We start from the raw sequence: 18,428 nt of genomic DNA on the forward strand, positions 1-18,428 counted from the left end.
TTTGTAATGTACCTGAGCTGGGAAACTGTCAACCTCCTCTCTCTCTGCTCGATTCACACTCTATTACCGCTCTAATAGCACCAATTACTGCTTTATTTAGCTGTGTCTCCCCCCTAAATTCCCTCCTTCTAGCAGAGGAAGAATAATTATTTATCTTTCCATCCTCCAGGCTAAATTATGAGTGTGAATATCCCAGTAGAAGAGAGAGAGATGGGTGGATAAGTGAGGGGAGAGGAATTGGAGAATTCGTTGTCGGCAGGGCAGGGGCCTGCGATGGAGAGAAACTAAGAAAAATTATTATTCCAGTAAAGATGTGGGTCATTCCAGAAGAGATTTTTATTAGCATGGCTGTATTATCGATTGTTGGGTCACCGAGTCGTGGAGGCGGGAGGGGACTAAATGAAAATGGAATCTAAGTGATCACCTGCTATGTAATGCAGTTACTCTTTATTACTCCTAGATAAATATGATAGATACACATTCATTTCTGCAATAATGTGAATTGAGTACACCACTTCATCACTGGGACCTTACATACGGGGTCACTGTCAGGCCCTCATATGTTTTAATTTCATTACAGTATCAATAGATAAATATGATACACCGACGTCCGTGTCACAGTTAACGATCTCCGGGTGGGCGTTTTTATCAGAGGAATCCGTTGGGTCAACCTTGAGGCTGCAACCACCCAGATAGCTCTGATTTTATAATGAAGAAATAAAAATGATGAGTTCCCAACCTGGTGAAAGGGCCTCGACGATAAGTCAGAATCTCTCCTGCTTCTTTTCTCCCCTGCCAACCTCCACTTGGGCTTTTAGTGCACAGCAGGGGCTTTTAATTTTGTGCAGCCTAAAACCCAAATGTGAGATTTAGCCTCAACCTTAAAAACTAAAGGCTCATTAAAGCATACGGTTACTTTCTGTGATAGGAGGCCCACCAGCACTGGGATTAGGGCGTTGTTGTGTACAAGGCTACAGTACAAGCAGTACTCTATCAATACAGGCTCAAGTTTCTAGGTTAAGCCAGCTGTTCACTTTCCGTTCCCTGCATGCCCTCGTCCCACTCATGTCAGCCTGAATGATCTCGTGCTAAGTGGATGCATCTGTGTTGCAGCAGCCCCACTGTGCCCATTGGAGAGGTGGGCGGGGTTGCCACTACGATAGTGCCACTAAATGAGCCTCCATCAGGTTACTGATTGGAGGTTTTAAGAGACCAGATGAGAGTTGAAGTGTGACTTGACAAAGATCGTCCCTGAGACCCAGAGGCATCTCAGAGTGTTTAAGAGGGGTCATTATGTCCCTTTACTTCTGTTACCACCCAACCAGCTGACTCGAACATGTGCTGGGCACAGGCGGCAGTAGCTTCACATGCTCTCCTCTGGATAGATTTTAATTGTTCAGCTGCCATAACCTGGAAATGTTAGGAATTCATGTCTATTTGACTATATATATATAAATGTATCCATATATATTGGTGTGTACTATTATTTTATCATCCTATCCAATCCTGTACAATCAGTAATGCAAAAATTCATAATGTATGATTTAATTTAGAGACAATATTAAGAGTTATAACCCTCAGTTAGTGAAATATGGATCAACCTCTGTGTTTTTTGTGATGACGTACATGAATATGTGTTTAATTTCACATGATATCTCCCCAGCCAATCAGAATTGGCACAGTGAGGATGTAGGAGACACAGGCAGCAATTCAGAAGTGGAACTTGAATACTTGTTTGCCTAAATGTGTTTTATGAAAGTGTGGTTTATCTATTAACAATTTATTTATTGTTTATTTTATAGATATGGTTAGTGTACGTGATTTTCCCCAAACCACGAGAATTTCAAGCCCCTGCTACGATATATTTCCCATCTGGCAATGCTGAAATGCAAAAAATTGGGAAAATATCCAAAAAATTACTTTAATTACAATTTTGCATTCGTTTTCCCCCAAACTTCGGAAGTAAAACCCCAAAAAATGTAATCTTCTTCATCTGAAAGCTTCTCCAGAGGCATCTTCTAAGAGAGCGCCACACATACAATACATACTGACAGGAAGGCAGACATCAGCAGACATTATGGGCTGAGCCCTGATACCTTGTCACATCTCATGAGGCCCAGGTAGCGGAGGGACTTGCTGCTCTGAGCGATCTGTGTGGCTCCCTGGTCTGTAATATCCTTACACCAGCCGGCATCCACGGTCTCTATGGTGCTGCTGTACTGGCCTATGGCTATCAGAGCTGCGGACACAGAAGGGAAGATAGAGGGATGGAGGCACAGGGAGGTGGGGAAGGAGGGAGGGAGAGAAACAAGAAAAGGTGTTAGTCTGACAGCCTTTTTCATGCAAATGTGGCGGCGGCGTCCTCCCACAGAGACGCAGAGAAATTCGAGATGAAGCCAGGGCAAGTCATCTGGCCAGCTGTGACACAGAATCCCAATGTTTGCACAACACCTTGAAAATATACACACGTGCACGCAGGGGTGACGCGCTGAAACTCACACACACACACACAAACTTTCATACCCAAGCTTGTTCAGACTGCTGGAGGATTTATCCATTAGTGTGTTGGCATAAGTCACAGCACTGAAAGGCAAAGACACGGTGCCAGGGTAAAGTGTGACTCCATGCCAGTGTATGATTTAATTCCACTGTATGTATGTGTGTGTGTGTGTGTGTGTGTGGTGTGTGTGTGTGTGTGTGTGTGTGTGTGTGTGTGTGTGTGTGTGTGTGTGTGTGTACTGTAGAAATTTACCACATTTACTGCAGAAATCTAGAGCCAGGATAAAAAGTACCCACCAAACTGTCAGTGTCTGCGGCTATCTTTCACACACACACACACACACACACACACACACACACACACACACACACACACACACACACACACACACACACACACACACACACACACACACACACACACACACACACACACACACACACACAGTTCTTTTGATACCGTCTGAATTTAATTTGGAGCGGAGTGCAAATAAAACATGTCGCTGACAAACAAGACAAGACTTAATCTTGTATAATTTATCTAAAATACAGACACACACTGTTGTATCAACACACAAACGCACACACACAGACACACAACAGTCATCCTCATCAATCTTTGACCTGTAAATCGTTTTGCAGATGGAGAAGAACTGTGCTCCAACCAGTCAATTGACGGTGTTGCTCGGTGATCGATTGGCACGGCCTGGGCTTTGTTCTCCACTCTCTCACAACCATCACTAATGAGAGTGGGAAGGGAGCAGGAGGAGCGAGGGATGAGGGAAAGATGAAAGAAGGAGGGTAAAGATGGAGGAAGCCTTTGACAGAACCTTTGAATGGTTCCTGGCCCTGATGTTGTTTTCCCATTCGCGGAAATCCATTTCACTTCAAACTCTCTTTTTGTTTTTTGTTGCAATCACGCTTGAGATTCAAACATCTCCACTTTGACAAGGGAGGGGAAAAAAATCTTTACAAATTTGTTTCCATGTTGGATATCTTCCTCACTTTTTCTTTTCAAAATACCTCAACACATTACAGTATTCGACTAACTGCACTCAAGGCCCAACAGTTCCCTTTTATTCAAACAACCTTATAGCTCAGGCCACGTTACGGTTCTCAGCTACACATTCATGGTAGTTACTGGTTTCTAGCCCTATTTGTTACGATACAGAGAAAAAGAAACCCTACATCCCTATGAAACCACATTTAAATCCACTAGATCAAGATAATAGGTGGAGCTGCAGGAATGCGATACAACTCCTTCAAGAAACAGATTCTTCCCTGACCCATGGCCCATCATTCAAGTGTTGTGCTAATCTATCCAGTAGTTTTTGTGTAACGCTGCTAACTAACAGACAAACAAACAAGCAAACGGCGATGATAACCTCGTTGGCGGAGGTACAACATGCAGTCAGCAGGCTGTTGATGTTACTGCACAGTGGTTAATATGTGCGGATGTATATGTGTATTCAGGCCTTTGCTTACACGGTGGAGCCGAAGCTTATTCCCACAGGAGATGGGGAAATGAATAATCTCATGCTTTTTTGGAATCAACTGCATGGACTTAACCCTCTTTCCTCCTGTCCAGCTGGAGCGATGTAATGTAGAAACTCTCTCGCTCTCGCTCTCACACTCACACACACACACACACACACACACACACACACACACACACAGTGAAATGATCTTGTGTGCTGTATGTAACATATGTAATATATAGCTTTGGGCACATGGAGTGCTCCACATGTGGTTCTTTTTGTGCTCCAGCATGCTCTTGGATGCTATACATAATAGAACATTATGGCTAAACAGGCAGTAATGCAGCTTTGAAGCTACAGTATGTTTCATGTAAATCAGCACCGTGGGGAAGAGGCTCCAGCGGCCAGATGCTTGAAGTAGCAGTACAGTTTGGTTTTTTTGGGACTAACTGCGACCTGGCAAAGTATTCTAAAAATGGAGACGTTGTGTGTGTGTGTGTGTGTGTGTGTGTGTGTGTGTGTGTGTGTGTGTGTGTGTGTGTGTGTGTGTGTGTGTGTGTGTGTGTGTGTGTGTGTGTGTGTGTGTGTGTGTGTGTGTGTGTGTGTGTGTGTGTGTGTGTGTGTAAGAGGCAGGTCAAGTGGGTGAATGCCTCCACCCCTTCCCCATCCTGTTCCCCTTGTCGAGTCCAATCATGTGATCCCAAATTTGATTACCTGAGCTCAGTCCTCTCGTCTGATGTTAAGACACACATCCAGCTGCTGTTAAAACCCCTTCGCTGAGCAACTGAGGTTTCTGAGATCAAATGAAGTCGGAGAGCTTCATAGTTAACCGAACCAAACAAGAGAACTGCCACCACTTCCCCTTGAGCAACTCCCCGCTCCCCCCCGTTTCTTCCCCCTCCAACTTTCAACCTGACAAAACAAGGGGATAGGAGCAGACAGGTGCCTACCACAGTGAATGTATAAGAAGTGCGGGTGAATACTTTGTCCATGCATTTCCTGATTACTGCGCTGCACTCACCCGAGCCCAGAACCTTCCTAATGTGAATTACTGCTGACAGGCCCCAGACTTTATAAAGAAAACATATGGCTGTTTAAGATAGCTGCACGGAGAAGACCGAATAACAATGAAAATCATTTTCTTAAACTCTTCAAGTTGGTAAACTTGAGGACTTTTAGATAATGCCTTTGTCAGGACGAGCCAAGTGTTGGGCTATTTAGACTTGTTTAAAGCTCCATCAACAAGTTCATCTGGTCGCCATTACAGTCTAATATCCCTCTGTGTGCTCTGCTCCTCAGCCGCTCCCTTTGATCGTCTATCAGGAGACTGTAAACTCCCAGTGTCAAATGGAAATCGTTGGCTACTTTTACAGAGGAGAGGACCTTTCAGTAAAACCTTTTTACTGCAGTCGAACAGTCCTGTTCCCTGAGTCAGAGATAGTGAGAGCAACTGGAGCTCAGTGCCTTTTGTTTTATAAGGTAGCGGTGAAGCAGACAAATACAAATACACAAACAGAAATGTGTAAAGAGCTGTTAAAACACTACAATCATACCACAGTTTTGTTTGTGTGAAAATTAAACAATCAAATTTGAAGGGAAAAAACTACAACATCTATATGTATCATATAAATACTTTCAAATGGATTTTCATTCAATTTAAGTGATGTAACTGTAAATTAAACAAGTAGAGCTAGGTATAATAGAAAAGAAAAAAATGTGCTTTTATTCGACTGGCACATGTCTGGCAGATCTTTTTCAAACAAGGCTTTTCCATTCTCTTGATGCCTCTTGATATTATAATACCCAGTGCTAATGGTATTTTAGCATTCATACATACATAATGTGCAAAGTCTCTGTTAGACAATCTTTCAGAGTAATGATAGTTTGCTTTTGTCTCTTGTGAGGTGACATTTCCCCCCCCTGATGGCTGCAGTGTGTGTGCAAAGTTCTCATCTTTTTATAGCAAAGGAAAATAGCAACTTGCTCAAGACATGGCTACATTAAAGATCATCCAACAATACTTACATATATTAAATTTACTACAAACAGGTCATGTTGGCCTCAGGCTACAGCCATACTACAACATTTTCGTTTGAAAATGCATCAACTTTGCTATGGACATAGCTGGCATCCAAATTACTCTGGAGACATTTGGAAATGCTGCTTTCTCCGTTTTAGTTTGAAAGCTCTGGGGCAGCGTTGTAGTCTGGTCGGGCAGAAACTGAGATGTTCGGAGATGATGACGTAGACACTCACAACCGCTTGCTGATTGGCAGGACAACTAGCAACAACTAGCAGTAGCTTCTGCTACTAGTGTAGAACTCGACATGGATCATCAATTACAAGCTGACCCTGTGATCTTTGCTAGCAGCTGTTGTACTTTGAAATACTGCATTTTACAATGATACAACTGCTCATATGTGTAGTAGAAGAGCTATTATTTGTCTTTGCTGTTTCTCTTTCTGTAACTGACAACCAAATGGTTCCTGTGTAAACCGTTACACGCATGTCCAGTGTATGTGAGTGGTCACGTGATATGTATTTTCAGGCATGTTAGTATAGACAAGGATTAAAACTGATAGAGAGCCAAAGCACTAAGAGATTGTAAAACAGAGTAGTATGGATGTAGCCTCAGTATAGATTCACAGCATGCTTAAGGATAAATATGCTGACTTACACTGATTAGATAAAGATGGACGACATAACAGCTCCCAAAAGTGAAGCCAAAGCATTTCATTACCACCTAGTTTGCAGTATAGGTTACGTTAATGATTAAGACATGGACCAAACTAAAAAAATCAAAGTGACTAATTAATGTCATACAACATTTCCTACTACACTTTTTAAGCAATTAGCAATTACCTGAATATTACATTGGCTTAACCAAAAAGTTTTTAAAATAAAGACTAACACTTTAAAAGGGACCATAGGAGCAGGAAATTGTCTTTTCTGGCTCATAATGATTTTCTGTCAGAGAAACAGATGGAGAGATATGCAAGAGATGCTGAGGTGAAAAGGAGGTGGAAGAGTCCGAGGAGGAAAAGAGGGGAAAATCCCATTCTGGCAGCAGGAGCTGTGACTGAGTTGTGACAGACGCTAATGAGGATACACTCTGCTGCCCTGCCTGAGAACGGCTTTAGGATGTGGTTCTGTGTGTGTGTGTGTGTGTGTGTGTGTGTGTGTGTGTGTGTGTGTGTGTGTTGTGTGTGTGTGTGTGTGTGTGTGTGTGTGTGTGTGTGTGTGTGTGTGTGTGTCGCACGCTCCCCATTCATTTTTAGAATGGCACATTTCACCTGTCGCTTACTGGATATTTATCTGGTGAATAAAACTACATCATCATGAGAGAAACGGGTTGGGATCACATTTTAAATTGACTTCTTTCAGTTTATTTAATTGTTTTGGGAATCGGGCTAACGTGTCTTCTTTCCAATTAATCACCAAACAACAAATCAATCAACAGATCAACATGAAGAGTGTCATGGACTGAGAGCCTTTAGGGACCGTATCGCTGAGTTAAACCCAGATCCATGGTTCTTTCAGTGAGGCTCCTGAAAATTACAATTTCACTTCAAGGCTCGGCTCCTAGTTTTCAGTTAACATGTGACAAATGTCAAGCAAAGGTGAGAGAAAAACCCTCCAACTTAAGTCTTCTATTAACCTCTGCATTATCTCCAGACAGAGATTCATAACCTATTACTTTCTCATATCAGGCACAAGCTGTTATCCAAGACCACAAATAGCAGATTGATCCAAACAGAGGAGTGGTTCCAGGCTTAGGTAACCATACTCCAAACAGCGGGGTCAGGAGTTGGTCAATCCTGCGATGACCACAACGTGAGAAGAAGCCCTTCCTAATCCGTTTATTTTCCTATCTCTGTACATGACCTCAGAGATGCAGGGGTTAAGCATCTTTTACAGGGTTATTAGATATGCACTTATTACATTCTCCTAAATGATGGTGTGCCATTACTGCTATCTTATTGCTCTGAAATCGTCCTCATGCCTGCCTGTAGTAACCCTATACACCATATTTTAGCTACTGATGAAGACAGAATACCCACGAAAGATGTGACGGTATACGGTTAAGATTTATTGCGATGTAGTGTGTGTGCCTGTGTGCTGAGCGTGTAGGCGCGTGCGTGTGTGTAAATAAGCCAGCAGGGAACAACAGAAAAAGGGCTTATTAAGGCTGATGTATTCCAGAGAGCACAACTGTCATGTCTAATGTGAAAGACATTCGCTCCGTCCTTTGAGTTGCGTTTAAAAACTTGGCCTCTCCGCTGTGATGCAGTCTGCCCAGAACCAAAAGGAAAACCCCCTTTAAAGTCTTCTCCTGTTAAGTTGTGGAAGTTACAAGAGATACAGAAATGATTTTTAATCAGATATCAGAACAGCCGTTTAGCCAAAAGTCTTTTCAATACTGACATGCATTGGCAAGAAAGAGGCCAAGTTAGGTTCAATTCTGCTCTTGTGGATAATAACTGAAAAGAAAGCTCATGTAGCTTAAATGCCAACAATCACCTTTCATTACTAGGGTATATGTAACAGGACAATACACAGGGGTGAGGGGATATAAAGATGTCTTGCCATCCTTTTATCTGGTGATGTTTTAGGAAATGATGTTTGTCACAAATCAGTAATCAGCAGGACAGTTTCGCTAACAAGGCGATTGACTCCTTTCACATGGCCAGTGAACGAGTTTGCCTTTCTGTTTGGACCGTAGACCGTCGATAAAGATGGACGACATGACAGCTCCCCAAAAGTGAGACCGACTCATGATTGGTCGAGTGTGTTTATCAGCTCCATCCCCTGATTGCCACTGAACAGACCCTGGCTCCACAAGATGGTATCGTTCATATCCGGGCTATTTTGGCTTGGTTTCTGGATAGTGGGAGGAAGTGGATTAGCGTCATCCATCTTCATATACAGTCCATCTGGGCGCTGTGTGTAGCTCATAAACTGAATAAATATAAGCTGTAGGTGTACAGGTTCCGGTTGAAATTTAGAGGGCAGGCGATAGGTGTGTACAATACTTGTGTGGTCTGAAAGATGTCAGGGCAAGGAAAGGGGGCGCAATTTAGTGTGTCCACTGGGTGTCATCTTTACATCTCTGCCGATTGGAGCTGAAGGCGATAAATACCCGTGACTGCCTCAGAGTCATTTGACCAGGGAGTGAATGCGGATTTTAGCCTACTCTTTCACGCTGAAGACAAGAGCCAGATGTTGGTGGGTGTTTTTTATTTTTATTTCGTGTGAAAGGGAGTTTAAGTTTAAATTCATGTGATGTCCCTTGATGTGTTAACAAAAGTTGGGTGTGTATAGTTTTCGGGCATCCTTCACTCTGTAGGCGTGTATATGTAATGTACAGTTGTGCCTGTCATTCCTTGTGTTTCCGCTGATGACATGAGCACGGATGGGAAAACGCCCGGACATGTTTACATGCGTGTAAATATAGACGCACGAGCACACATACATCATTCAGGAGTGTAAAAACTGTGTAAAGTGACCTCAATAAGCACCATGTTGCCGCCACTTAACTCCTTTGATGCCTGTGTGATCTGAACAAGCGATGGCCTCACAGACTGATTGATTAACACAATATGCTCATCTTCAAAGTGCCCAGCCAAAGTCACGGGGTCACACAGAGTGCCACAACGAATGCAGTGCACAACATACCAAATAAAGCACTTGAAAAGAAACGCACACAGGCGGGAGACAAGAGATGCACTGTTGCTTCGGCCTGTGGAGAACTGAGATTTAACAAACTAAAAGCTGTGAGAACTCGAGGGAACGGCAGAAGGCATGCAGACAATCCCTCAGTTTATAAGGGGAGAAAAACTGCAGGGCTGTGGAAATTAACGTGAACTTTATGTGACGAGGAGACCTGAAGTGAATCATCCAAGCCAGAAAAAAAAATACAAAGAGAAGAGGAGAGGCAATAGGAAAGAGAAGAAAAAGAAAATGAATGAAGCAGAGGTTCTGTGAGGTGACGTTCTTTGCCCTGACATTTTGGGCAAAGGCAATCAAAGGCCACAGGGAACTGAAATGAGCCAGGCCCAGTCGAGAGACACAGGAGGCAGGAGGAACAGATTGAGTGTGACACAAGAAGGAGGGAGAGCACTTTATGGTGGGACATGCTCGATCTGGGAAATCAATTAGGCAGAGGGCAAGGGGAAAGCAGTGTGCCTGCTTGTATGTATGAGCGCTGAGTGGGCACAGACATTTTCCCAATCAGCCGCTGATCTGATGTAAACCAGCAGACACTCACCACTTTGTGGCAGCGTGTGCCTATATGGTTTCATGTGCTTGTGTGTGTGTGTGTGTGTGTGTGTCAGAGACAGAGCAAGAAACAGAGGCAATCAGCAGACCCTCAAATGTTCAAGCAGTGATGTAGACACAGTACAACACACTAGAAATTACAGCCTTGTGGATGTATCCCTCTGCCAAGAAGTGAAGTTACAGTTACATACATGTCTAACTCAATATGATGTATGTAATTAATCATTTTAAGCAATTGTATTTTATCAATAATCTCTAGTTCGAAAACACAATTTCATCAGTTTCAGCCTGAGTGAACGTTTGTTCCAAATCAGAGAAACCTAAGATATCAATTGTACATGAATAGGATGGACATGTACAGAGATAACCTGAAATATCCCAGTAATGCCTCCAGCTGTGTCTGTCACCAGCACAGGAGCATGAAGAGTGACTGTGGTGTTTTATGATGGTCTAGAATCATGAAAAATAATACACTTAACAAACACAAACACACACACACAGACAGAAACACACACACACAGACAGAAACACACGCAGAGATGGTTTTAGTTGCAGATGTGTGATAACCTTGTGGAGGGGATGTGAAGTTTGGAAGTAGAAAGGAAGATTGGAGAGGTGGGAGACTGACAGAGAGAGGGGGGGGGAGATAGAGAGGAAGAGTGATGGCCAAGGACAGATAGACAGAGTGAAGAGGTGATAAGGAGAGATGGAGCTATCACAGAGGTGACCTACAACAGGCTTCCCTTCACCGCTGAGAGCAAGCACTCGTCACCAATTCAGACACACACACACACACACACACACACACACACACACACACACACACACACACACACACACACACACACACACACACACACACACACACACACACACACACACACACACACACACACACACGACAATGGCACACGTAACAGGTTGGCATATTCAGGACTCAATTAGGCTAAACACACCATGGTCTAAGGTAAGATCAATACATTTTGTCAGGTTAAAAAGAATTTAATGAAGTTTCTCCAATGTGTTCCAACAGGATGGACTCACCGTTCATATACTGTTAAGAAATCTAAATATTCCAGACATTCATTATGTCTATGTCCATGTATATACCAGGGCTGGACAGTTCTGGTAGCCCAGTGAACCCAAGATGACTTCAATCCATATTGAATGATTCTACACTTCACCATTTGGTCCAGGGACAACACAGGAAGTGGTTTTGTCTATATGTAGCATGGGTGATAGAGGGTGGGGGTGGTACAGTATAGAGGAGTGAAGCACGTCTGAATTCCATGCAGGAGACTGGAGTTCAGTGCCCGTAACAGATTAGAAATTATTAGTCCTCTTATTTTTTATTAACCATAACTGTAATCCTTTTCCTTATCTGAGAGTTTTTGTTGCCTAACATCAACCATTTTTATTTTCCCATTACCACAGGCCTTCCTTGACCTCACTCATACTGTAGTTGCCCTGCACAGAAGTGAGAAATTTGGCTCTGCATGGGTGTAAAAAATCCCAATGAAATGTGCTTGAGAGAGGCCCTAAACCTCCAGCTGCTCTGGAGAAGCTTCTCAGAACAGACTACATCCACACTAATATGTTTCCATTTGAAAATGAAAACTATCTCAGTCCAGCTCGCTATGAGAAATGATCTCTATTCATATTTAAAATTTCTGAAACGCATATCACATGTACACTGCTAATGCCTGTGGCGAGCATTATCCAACGCAGAATGTAACTGCTCAACAGCTGGTAGCAGGAGCCTGACACAACAGGGAAGGACATGTCCTGACTGGGTGTCTTTGTCCGTCTCATTTTGAAACTAACACAAATCAGTGTGCGCGTAGCTCAGATTACTGGCTGTATTCTTGATCAAATAAATAGAGAAAAAATCATATAGAAGGACCCAATAAAAGCTGATAACAGCACTAAGGTGACAGTGTCTGTGTGTGGTTATGTGTATAACCTGTGTGGAAGTAGTGTGTTTCATATATTTATTCTTCTTCAAGACAACATCAAGGATTAGAAAACAGACTACACACAAACACACACACAAACACAAACACACACGCATACGAATACAAATACGCACACACACACTGAGGTTCCTATTGCCTTCAGCAGTAAAAGCAGGATATTAAGCTCTATTTCAAACCAACAGCACCTCTGCTCCTATGCACCTCTCCTTTGAGGATATTAATCCCCCCACACACACACCTTCTTTCTCTCTCTCTCTCTCTCTCTCTCTCTCTCTCTCTCTCTCTCTCTCTCTCTCTCCATTCACTCTTCCGATACTCCCTCTCTGTCTCTTTCTCAATTATGAATTGTGTACAACAGGAAGACCTGCTCTCCAATCACAGACAGAGGAGCATAAAGCTTAACAACTCCAGTTCGTAATGAGAAGGTGAGAGGGGAAGTCAGGAGGACGCAGATGAAGACAGACGGCAACTGTGTGTTACATGGGTCTGACTGAAATTAACGTAGCGTGGCAATAGTTATGGCTTTGGTTATGGATTACGGCTAATCCTTTAGCATGGGAGCAGGTCTTAAAGGTAATTACACGCTACTATTGGATCCAGATCCCAGAAACAGGCCTCTCTTACATCGCGCTTGTTAAGATCCAGGAGAAAACGGGCTGCCGTTAAATACTGATAGACAGAGCACAGGTTAAAACACCACGAGATACTCTGCCAATCATAATAAGTCTTTGTCTGGAAGGTAAAAGACTTTTGTGCCGGAGATCTCTTGTTTTTTCATTAGAGAGACGAAAAGTGTGGCTTAAAAAAAACTTTATTTCTGTAATTATTGTGAGTGGGAATTAATTTAATAAAGTGAGCTGTTCAACTGCACAGGGTAATTAGGTAATTAGAAGCACCGCTCGGTTCCCAGTGAATATTACTAACACTGACACGAAGATAGTGTCTTTCAAATTGGAATTTCTTTCTCCTTATTCCACTTATTTACCAGGTCTGCGCTTATTTTCTTTTCTTTTCCCCCTTTCCTCCCCAAATGACCCCTCTGACTTTGTCTAATATACAAAGTCAGTAAGTGCCACTAAGTCTGTTTCTATGGCTTATCTCTGGCCTTTAACAGTCCATTCTGTCCGCTCTGACCCAGCGGGAATCATTGACCGGCACGCACACTTCCTCTTCCCCTGACAAAACCCTTCAAATCATTATGATCACAAATAAAGTGTGTGGTTTTGTCCCAGTGCAAATTAAGGGAGTGTACACCACCTAAAACAACCCTAAAAACCAATGACCCAATACCAATGAGTTGCACAACAATTAGGTTAGTAGACCGTTGATAGCGGACACACCCGCCCAAGGAAAGGCTTGAGAAATGCCCGTTCCTGCCCTGAATTCTGCAACCAATAAGAATAGCAACTGACAGTATTGCCAAGGCACTGCAGACAGAAATCTGTGCAGTGACCAAGAGTGGGACGAGTCAAAATGTTGTCACTTAAGAGTTATAGGAAGCAAACATTCCCCGTAATGTAAGTCCTCCGAGCAAACTGAATTTAAGATCCCATCTCTAAATCTTTCTTCTCACCTTTCAGAATGTAAGGGTAATCTTACTTAGCCTAAACACTTTTTTTTAATCTCATTTGTTAAAATCCTTTTCTCTTTCTGATAAAAGATGAAAAAGCTGGTGTCTACCTGACTGTCACTGAACGACCTGTGAGATATACACAACTGATCTGGGACAACAAACAACTACTCAGCTTGCTTAGACTATTTCCCTCGTCGTTAAATTCTTTATGATTAGTCGAAAAACAAATGTTGAAACAATGTTAAAACTGACTCTTTCGAAAACATGAAGGCTCCAGTTGTGTTGCTTCTATGCTCTTGGTTTGACATAACATGTAGTAGAAACTCAGCCTATGGAAAAGAAAGCTTCAAGAAGAAAGACACATAATGTTTCCTGAGTGGGCACGATGTCATGTGACTTGTAAGAAAAACTTGAAATCAGCTGCATAAAGATAATTACACATGATCTGCATTTAGCACCAGTGTAAAGATACAGCTATATGAATCAGAACGGCACATAAAAAGAAAAGTCAAAGGTCTCCACTTGGAAATGATGAAGATAATAAGATAAAAAAAAGCAGAGGAGAGAACATAAAACAATACGTTAATTGGAGAATTTTAATTTAAAACTCTCATCGCATTGATGAATTAACAGGTGCAGAGCGCAGAGGGTGAAAAACCAACATTTATGTGTAAAAGATAAAGACGATTAAAAGACGAGTATTATCTGTACTAAAATGTGGCACTTGTGTCTGAAGAAAAGAAGATTTTCTAATCATTCTCCATTTGTCTCGCTCCGGCCTCATTTATACAAACTGCTAATGGCTCTTGAGTCTGTAACAGTACTTAGCCAGGTCTCACCAAAAGCTCTTTAGCAAAGTTTAAAGCTGCCGTGATGTTTTCTGATCAATACCTGGCCATAACTCAAATCACACGTCAAGTGCCATTACTGTATACACTGCACACACTCCATCAGAGAGCACAGACACACACCCATACAGACATGTACATTTTCATGAGCTTAGACAGTGTTTTTGATCAATACCTGGCTATGGATCAAACACCTTTTTCTGTTTATGGCTAACCTTTCCCAAGGCTCGTTTCAGACGCACACAGAATAACTCAAGTCTTCCTCGAGACTCCTGCGTCCACTGCATCTATGAAATTGATAAGCGCTCTTAAATGCAAAATGACAGTTTAAGAACCTTGTTTTTGTACCGCTGTATAGTCAGAATGTCTCATAAAAATACAAAGTGCTTTTTATCCAGGAGGTAACTTCCTAATGCCAGAGAGAGGAAAAAAAATACACAATAGACGAAATGAGGATCCAGAGACTTGAAGCTGTGTGAGAATATTTTTTTTTTTTTAAGGATAATTTGTCCAGTCATAACGAGGTAAACCTGTGTGCAGGGGAGACTATGGTTACCTCATATTATTCTTTTCATTAATGCAAAATGCAGGAAATTAGTTTCTTTTGCCACAGCTATTGAATTCACCTGAGTATTACTGACTTTTAAATTTGCTTGAATGTGTTAGGGACCTGCTAACAACAGCCACAAAGGTGTTTTAGTTTAGCTTAAAAACAATCAGCCAAGAACTTCATTGCGGAAACTTTAAAATGAAATCACTATGCAATGAAAAATAATGTATATTCTTTATATATGACATCATCTGAACGTCGGCAACAAGGATCATGGTTATCAAATCCAACACATTGCTTCACTATCGAGCCTCTTGTCTGATCTGTATTGGCAATTTTCAATAGAGTGTTGATTCCTGACCCAGAAATTATTTTTAATGATCTTTGGGTTCTGTCACATTGGCTCGGCTTTCTGCTTACTTTTTTACCCTGCGTGTGTCTGTAATCAGGGAAAACATTGTGTTCAGGTCGGGTTGGAATAAACAGAATGCCAGTGGGGTTCGGGTCACGCTCGGTTATTTCTCTCTCGGCTCGGACGGGTTTGGACAGAAAATTAAGGCACGAGCTGTACTCACTTGCAGCATTATGTCCTGCATGCATACTCCCATTGCTTTAAATACAAATATCTCTGGGTCTCTCCTCATTATCTTTTAAATTGTCTTATCTAGCTCATTAGCTCATCACTTACTTCCTATTCTCACCATCACCTTTTTCTCTTGCTTCTTTCCTCCAAAGCCCTCCTCCCCTCTCCCTTTCTGCCTCCTCCTCCTCCTCCCACTATAGGATGTTGCTGTGTTCCCGGTCACTGTCAACTCCTCTGTAGCTCCACTGACCTTTAACCTCTTTACGACTGGGGTCAATGGCTGTCGCCATGGTGTTTAACATCCCAGTGTGAGGCCAGCAGTGTACATGGGTATAGTGTTCAACTCAAACATGCACATACACAATATTTATAATGTCAGGAGCATGCAACCTTTTACATTCCCTTTAATCCTTCGCTCAGGTTACGAGCCGAGGTAGACGACAGTCAGAAGATCTAACAGACCTCCCCTTCATTCTTTTTACTCATCCTTTCTTCCTCAATGTGTTTTTTTGCTCTTCTTCCTCTCTTGGCCGACCTCTCCTCCCGTCTCCCTGTTGTCTAAACAGGTCTCTTTCTCTTAAGATATTCGCCGCTCTGTGACTATGGAGTTACAACGACAATTATCCTGTGTAGCTGTGGCTGTAACCTGTGCCTGGGAACCAAAGAGGAACATTTATAAAAACTGCTCTTCCTGCTGAAATAAAGAGCTCAGCAGCAGCATGAGGCAAACAAACCAATTACAGGTTTTTACAGTTTTCGTCTAAGTTAACAGCCTCGATTTGAAATCAAGCAAACATCTGGTGATTTTCTGTTTTGCCTCCCGAGGGTAATATTTATTCCACTTCCGAAAATGTTCTAATGCACACGTGGAATCTAACAAAAGAAGTGGCACAGGTTACAAAACTGTGCAAACCTGCAACAAACACACTTCTCGCACACATGTTAACTTCCCTTTTAAAGTCAAAAATGAATTTGAATCAAGAGGGTAAACAAAGTGCTTGTTGGATTTTAAAGTGTTTAACACAATCATCCATCAGGGTTATCATTTGTTTTCCTTTTTTAACATCTTTAATTGAGTGATATTTTATTTTATTTATTATTTAATTTTCCTCCATGCAGCTGGCTACAGTATTCTTTCAAACCGTAGCTTTTTGACACTTAAGGCAAAAAATCATTTTGATATCATGAAGCTTTTTCTTTTAATTTTAGCTCTTAATCATATGACTGTGTACTGAGATGTGTTTGTCTGAGTGCACATTAGTATCGAGGCTGACAACATCCAGTGTGTATACCAACAGAGAACACACAGCTGTTGCTGCTGTGCTGCTTTCATTGCATCATCGGCTCAGGTGTTTCTCTTGAGTGTCATAAGGTGCACTTCTTGTAGTGTGTGTGTGTTTGTGTCCCAACTTTTCTGTTTTGACGTTGAGGTTGCACTTGGCGCTGAGAGTGTGTATGCATGCGTTTCCAGAGGGAGTGGGGGAGCTTGGGGGGGAGGCCAAACACTCGATGGGCAAACGATACAAGCCTTGCACTCCTCCTCCATAAATTACCAGCTCATTACAGTAATGCAGCCCATTTGGAATAGGAAGAAGGGGGAGGGGGCAGATGTAAGAAAAGATAGCAGGAAGATAGCAGTGTTTGGGGGTTGCAGGATGCATAAAGGGTGCAACAGATGATGTATAATGTCAAGAAAGAAAATGGTGCGAGGACAAGGGGGGAGAAAAGGCGGCAAAATAAGGAGGGAGGAAGAGGAGAGAGTGATGGAGAAAGACAGGAGGGGAGGGGGAGGAAAAGACAGTTCGCTGTAATGTGTTTAAGGAGCTTTTCAATCTCAACAGAAGTGCTTTTCATTAGGTTAAAATCTATCATCTATGCTGCTGCAGGAAAAAAACAATGGGGAAATATTAATATAGATAGTGGCTACAGTAGGATAACAGAGATATAGACTCAGACAGAGCGAGGGAGAGCAGAGGGGAGGGAGAGAGGGAGAGAGAGAGAGAGAGAGAGAGAGAGAGAGAGAGAGAGAGAGAGAGAGAGAGGATGAGATGTAACAGTTGTAATTGAATAGTGAACTAGAGAGGGCCTGAGTGCTAGCACTGATTAATACAATTCAAATTGATTGTCTCCTAGTAGCTGGGAGAACATCTCATTCTGACTTTCATATTTGAATGTTCAGCATGTTCTCTCTGTGCATGAGAGCGAGAGTGTGTGTGTGTGTGTGTGTGTGTGTGTGTGTGTGTGTGTGTGTGTGTGTGTGTGTGTGTGTGTGTGTGTGTGTGTGTGTGTGTGTGCGTGCATGTGTGTGTTTAACAGGGAGCAGGTCTGAGGGGTAGGGAGATAGAGAGTGCCCTCTAGTGCCAGATGTTTCTTTTACCCCAGGTGACATCAGATTGCCTGGATTGTCTGTGTCGAGTTTCCCTCGGTGCTCTCAGTTACTTTATCTACACTCAAGAAGTATTGTTGAATACGTTCTACATTTAGGAAAAGTCATCTGCTGCTACTTTTATTTTCCCCTTTAAAAAACAAAACAAAAAACCTTCGATAGATTTGAAAAGGACCAACTACCCACGCTTGCCATCCCTTCACAAAAAAAAGAAAGATTGAATCTTCAGTGTTGTCTGTTAATAGGGGTGCATACA

General features: G+C 42.4%; 1 protein-coding gene across 1 annotated transcript in view; it reads right to left on the minus strand.

Annotated features, from left to right (window-relative positions):
- The window catches only part of fbxl17 (F-box and leucine-rich repeat protein 17), a 216,281-nt gene that overhangs the window by 17,621 nt on the left and 180,232 nt on the right, over positions 1–18,428 (minus strand). Inside the window, exon 10 of the mRNA XM_035165220.2 lies at positions 2,097–2,239. Coding sequence (XP_035021111.1) covers positions 2,097–2,239 — 143 coding nt within the window. The remainder of the gene's footprint in view (positions 1–2,096; positions 2,240–18,428) is intronic.

The sequence above is a fragment of the Hippoglossus stenolepis genome, chromosome 9, assembly GCF_022539355.2.
Source record: "Hippoglossus stenolepis isolate QCI-W04-F060 chromosome 9, HSTE1.2, whole genome shotgun sequence".
NCBI lineage: Eukaryota > Metazoa > Chordata > Actinopteri > Pleuronectiformes > Pleuronectidae > Hippoglossus > Hippoglossus stenolepis.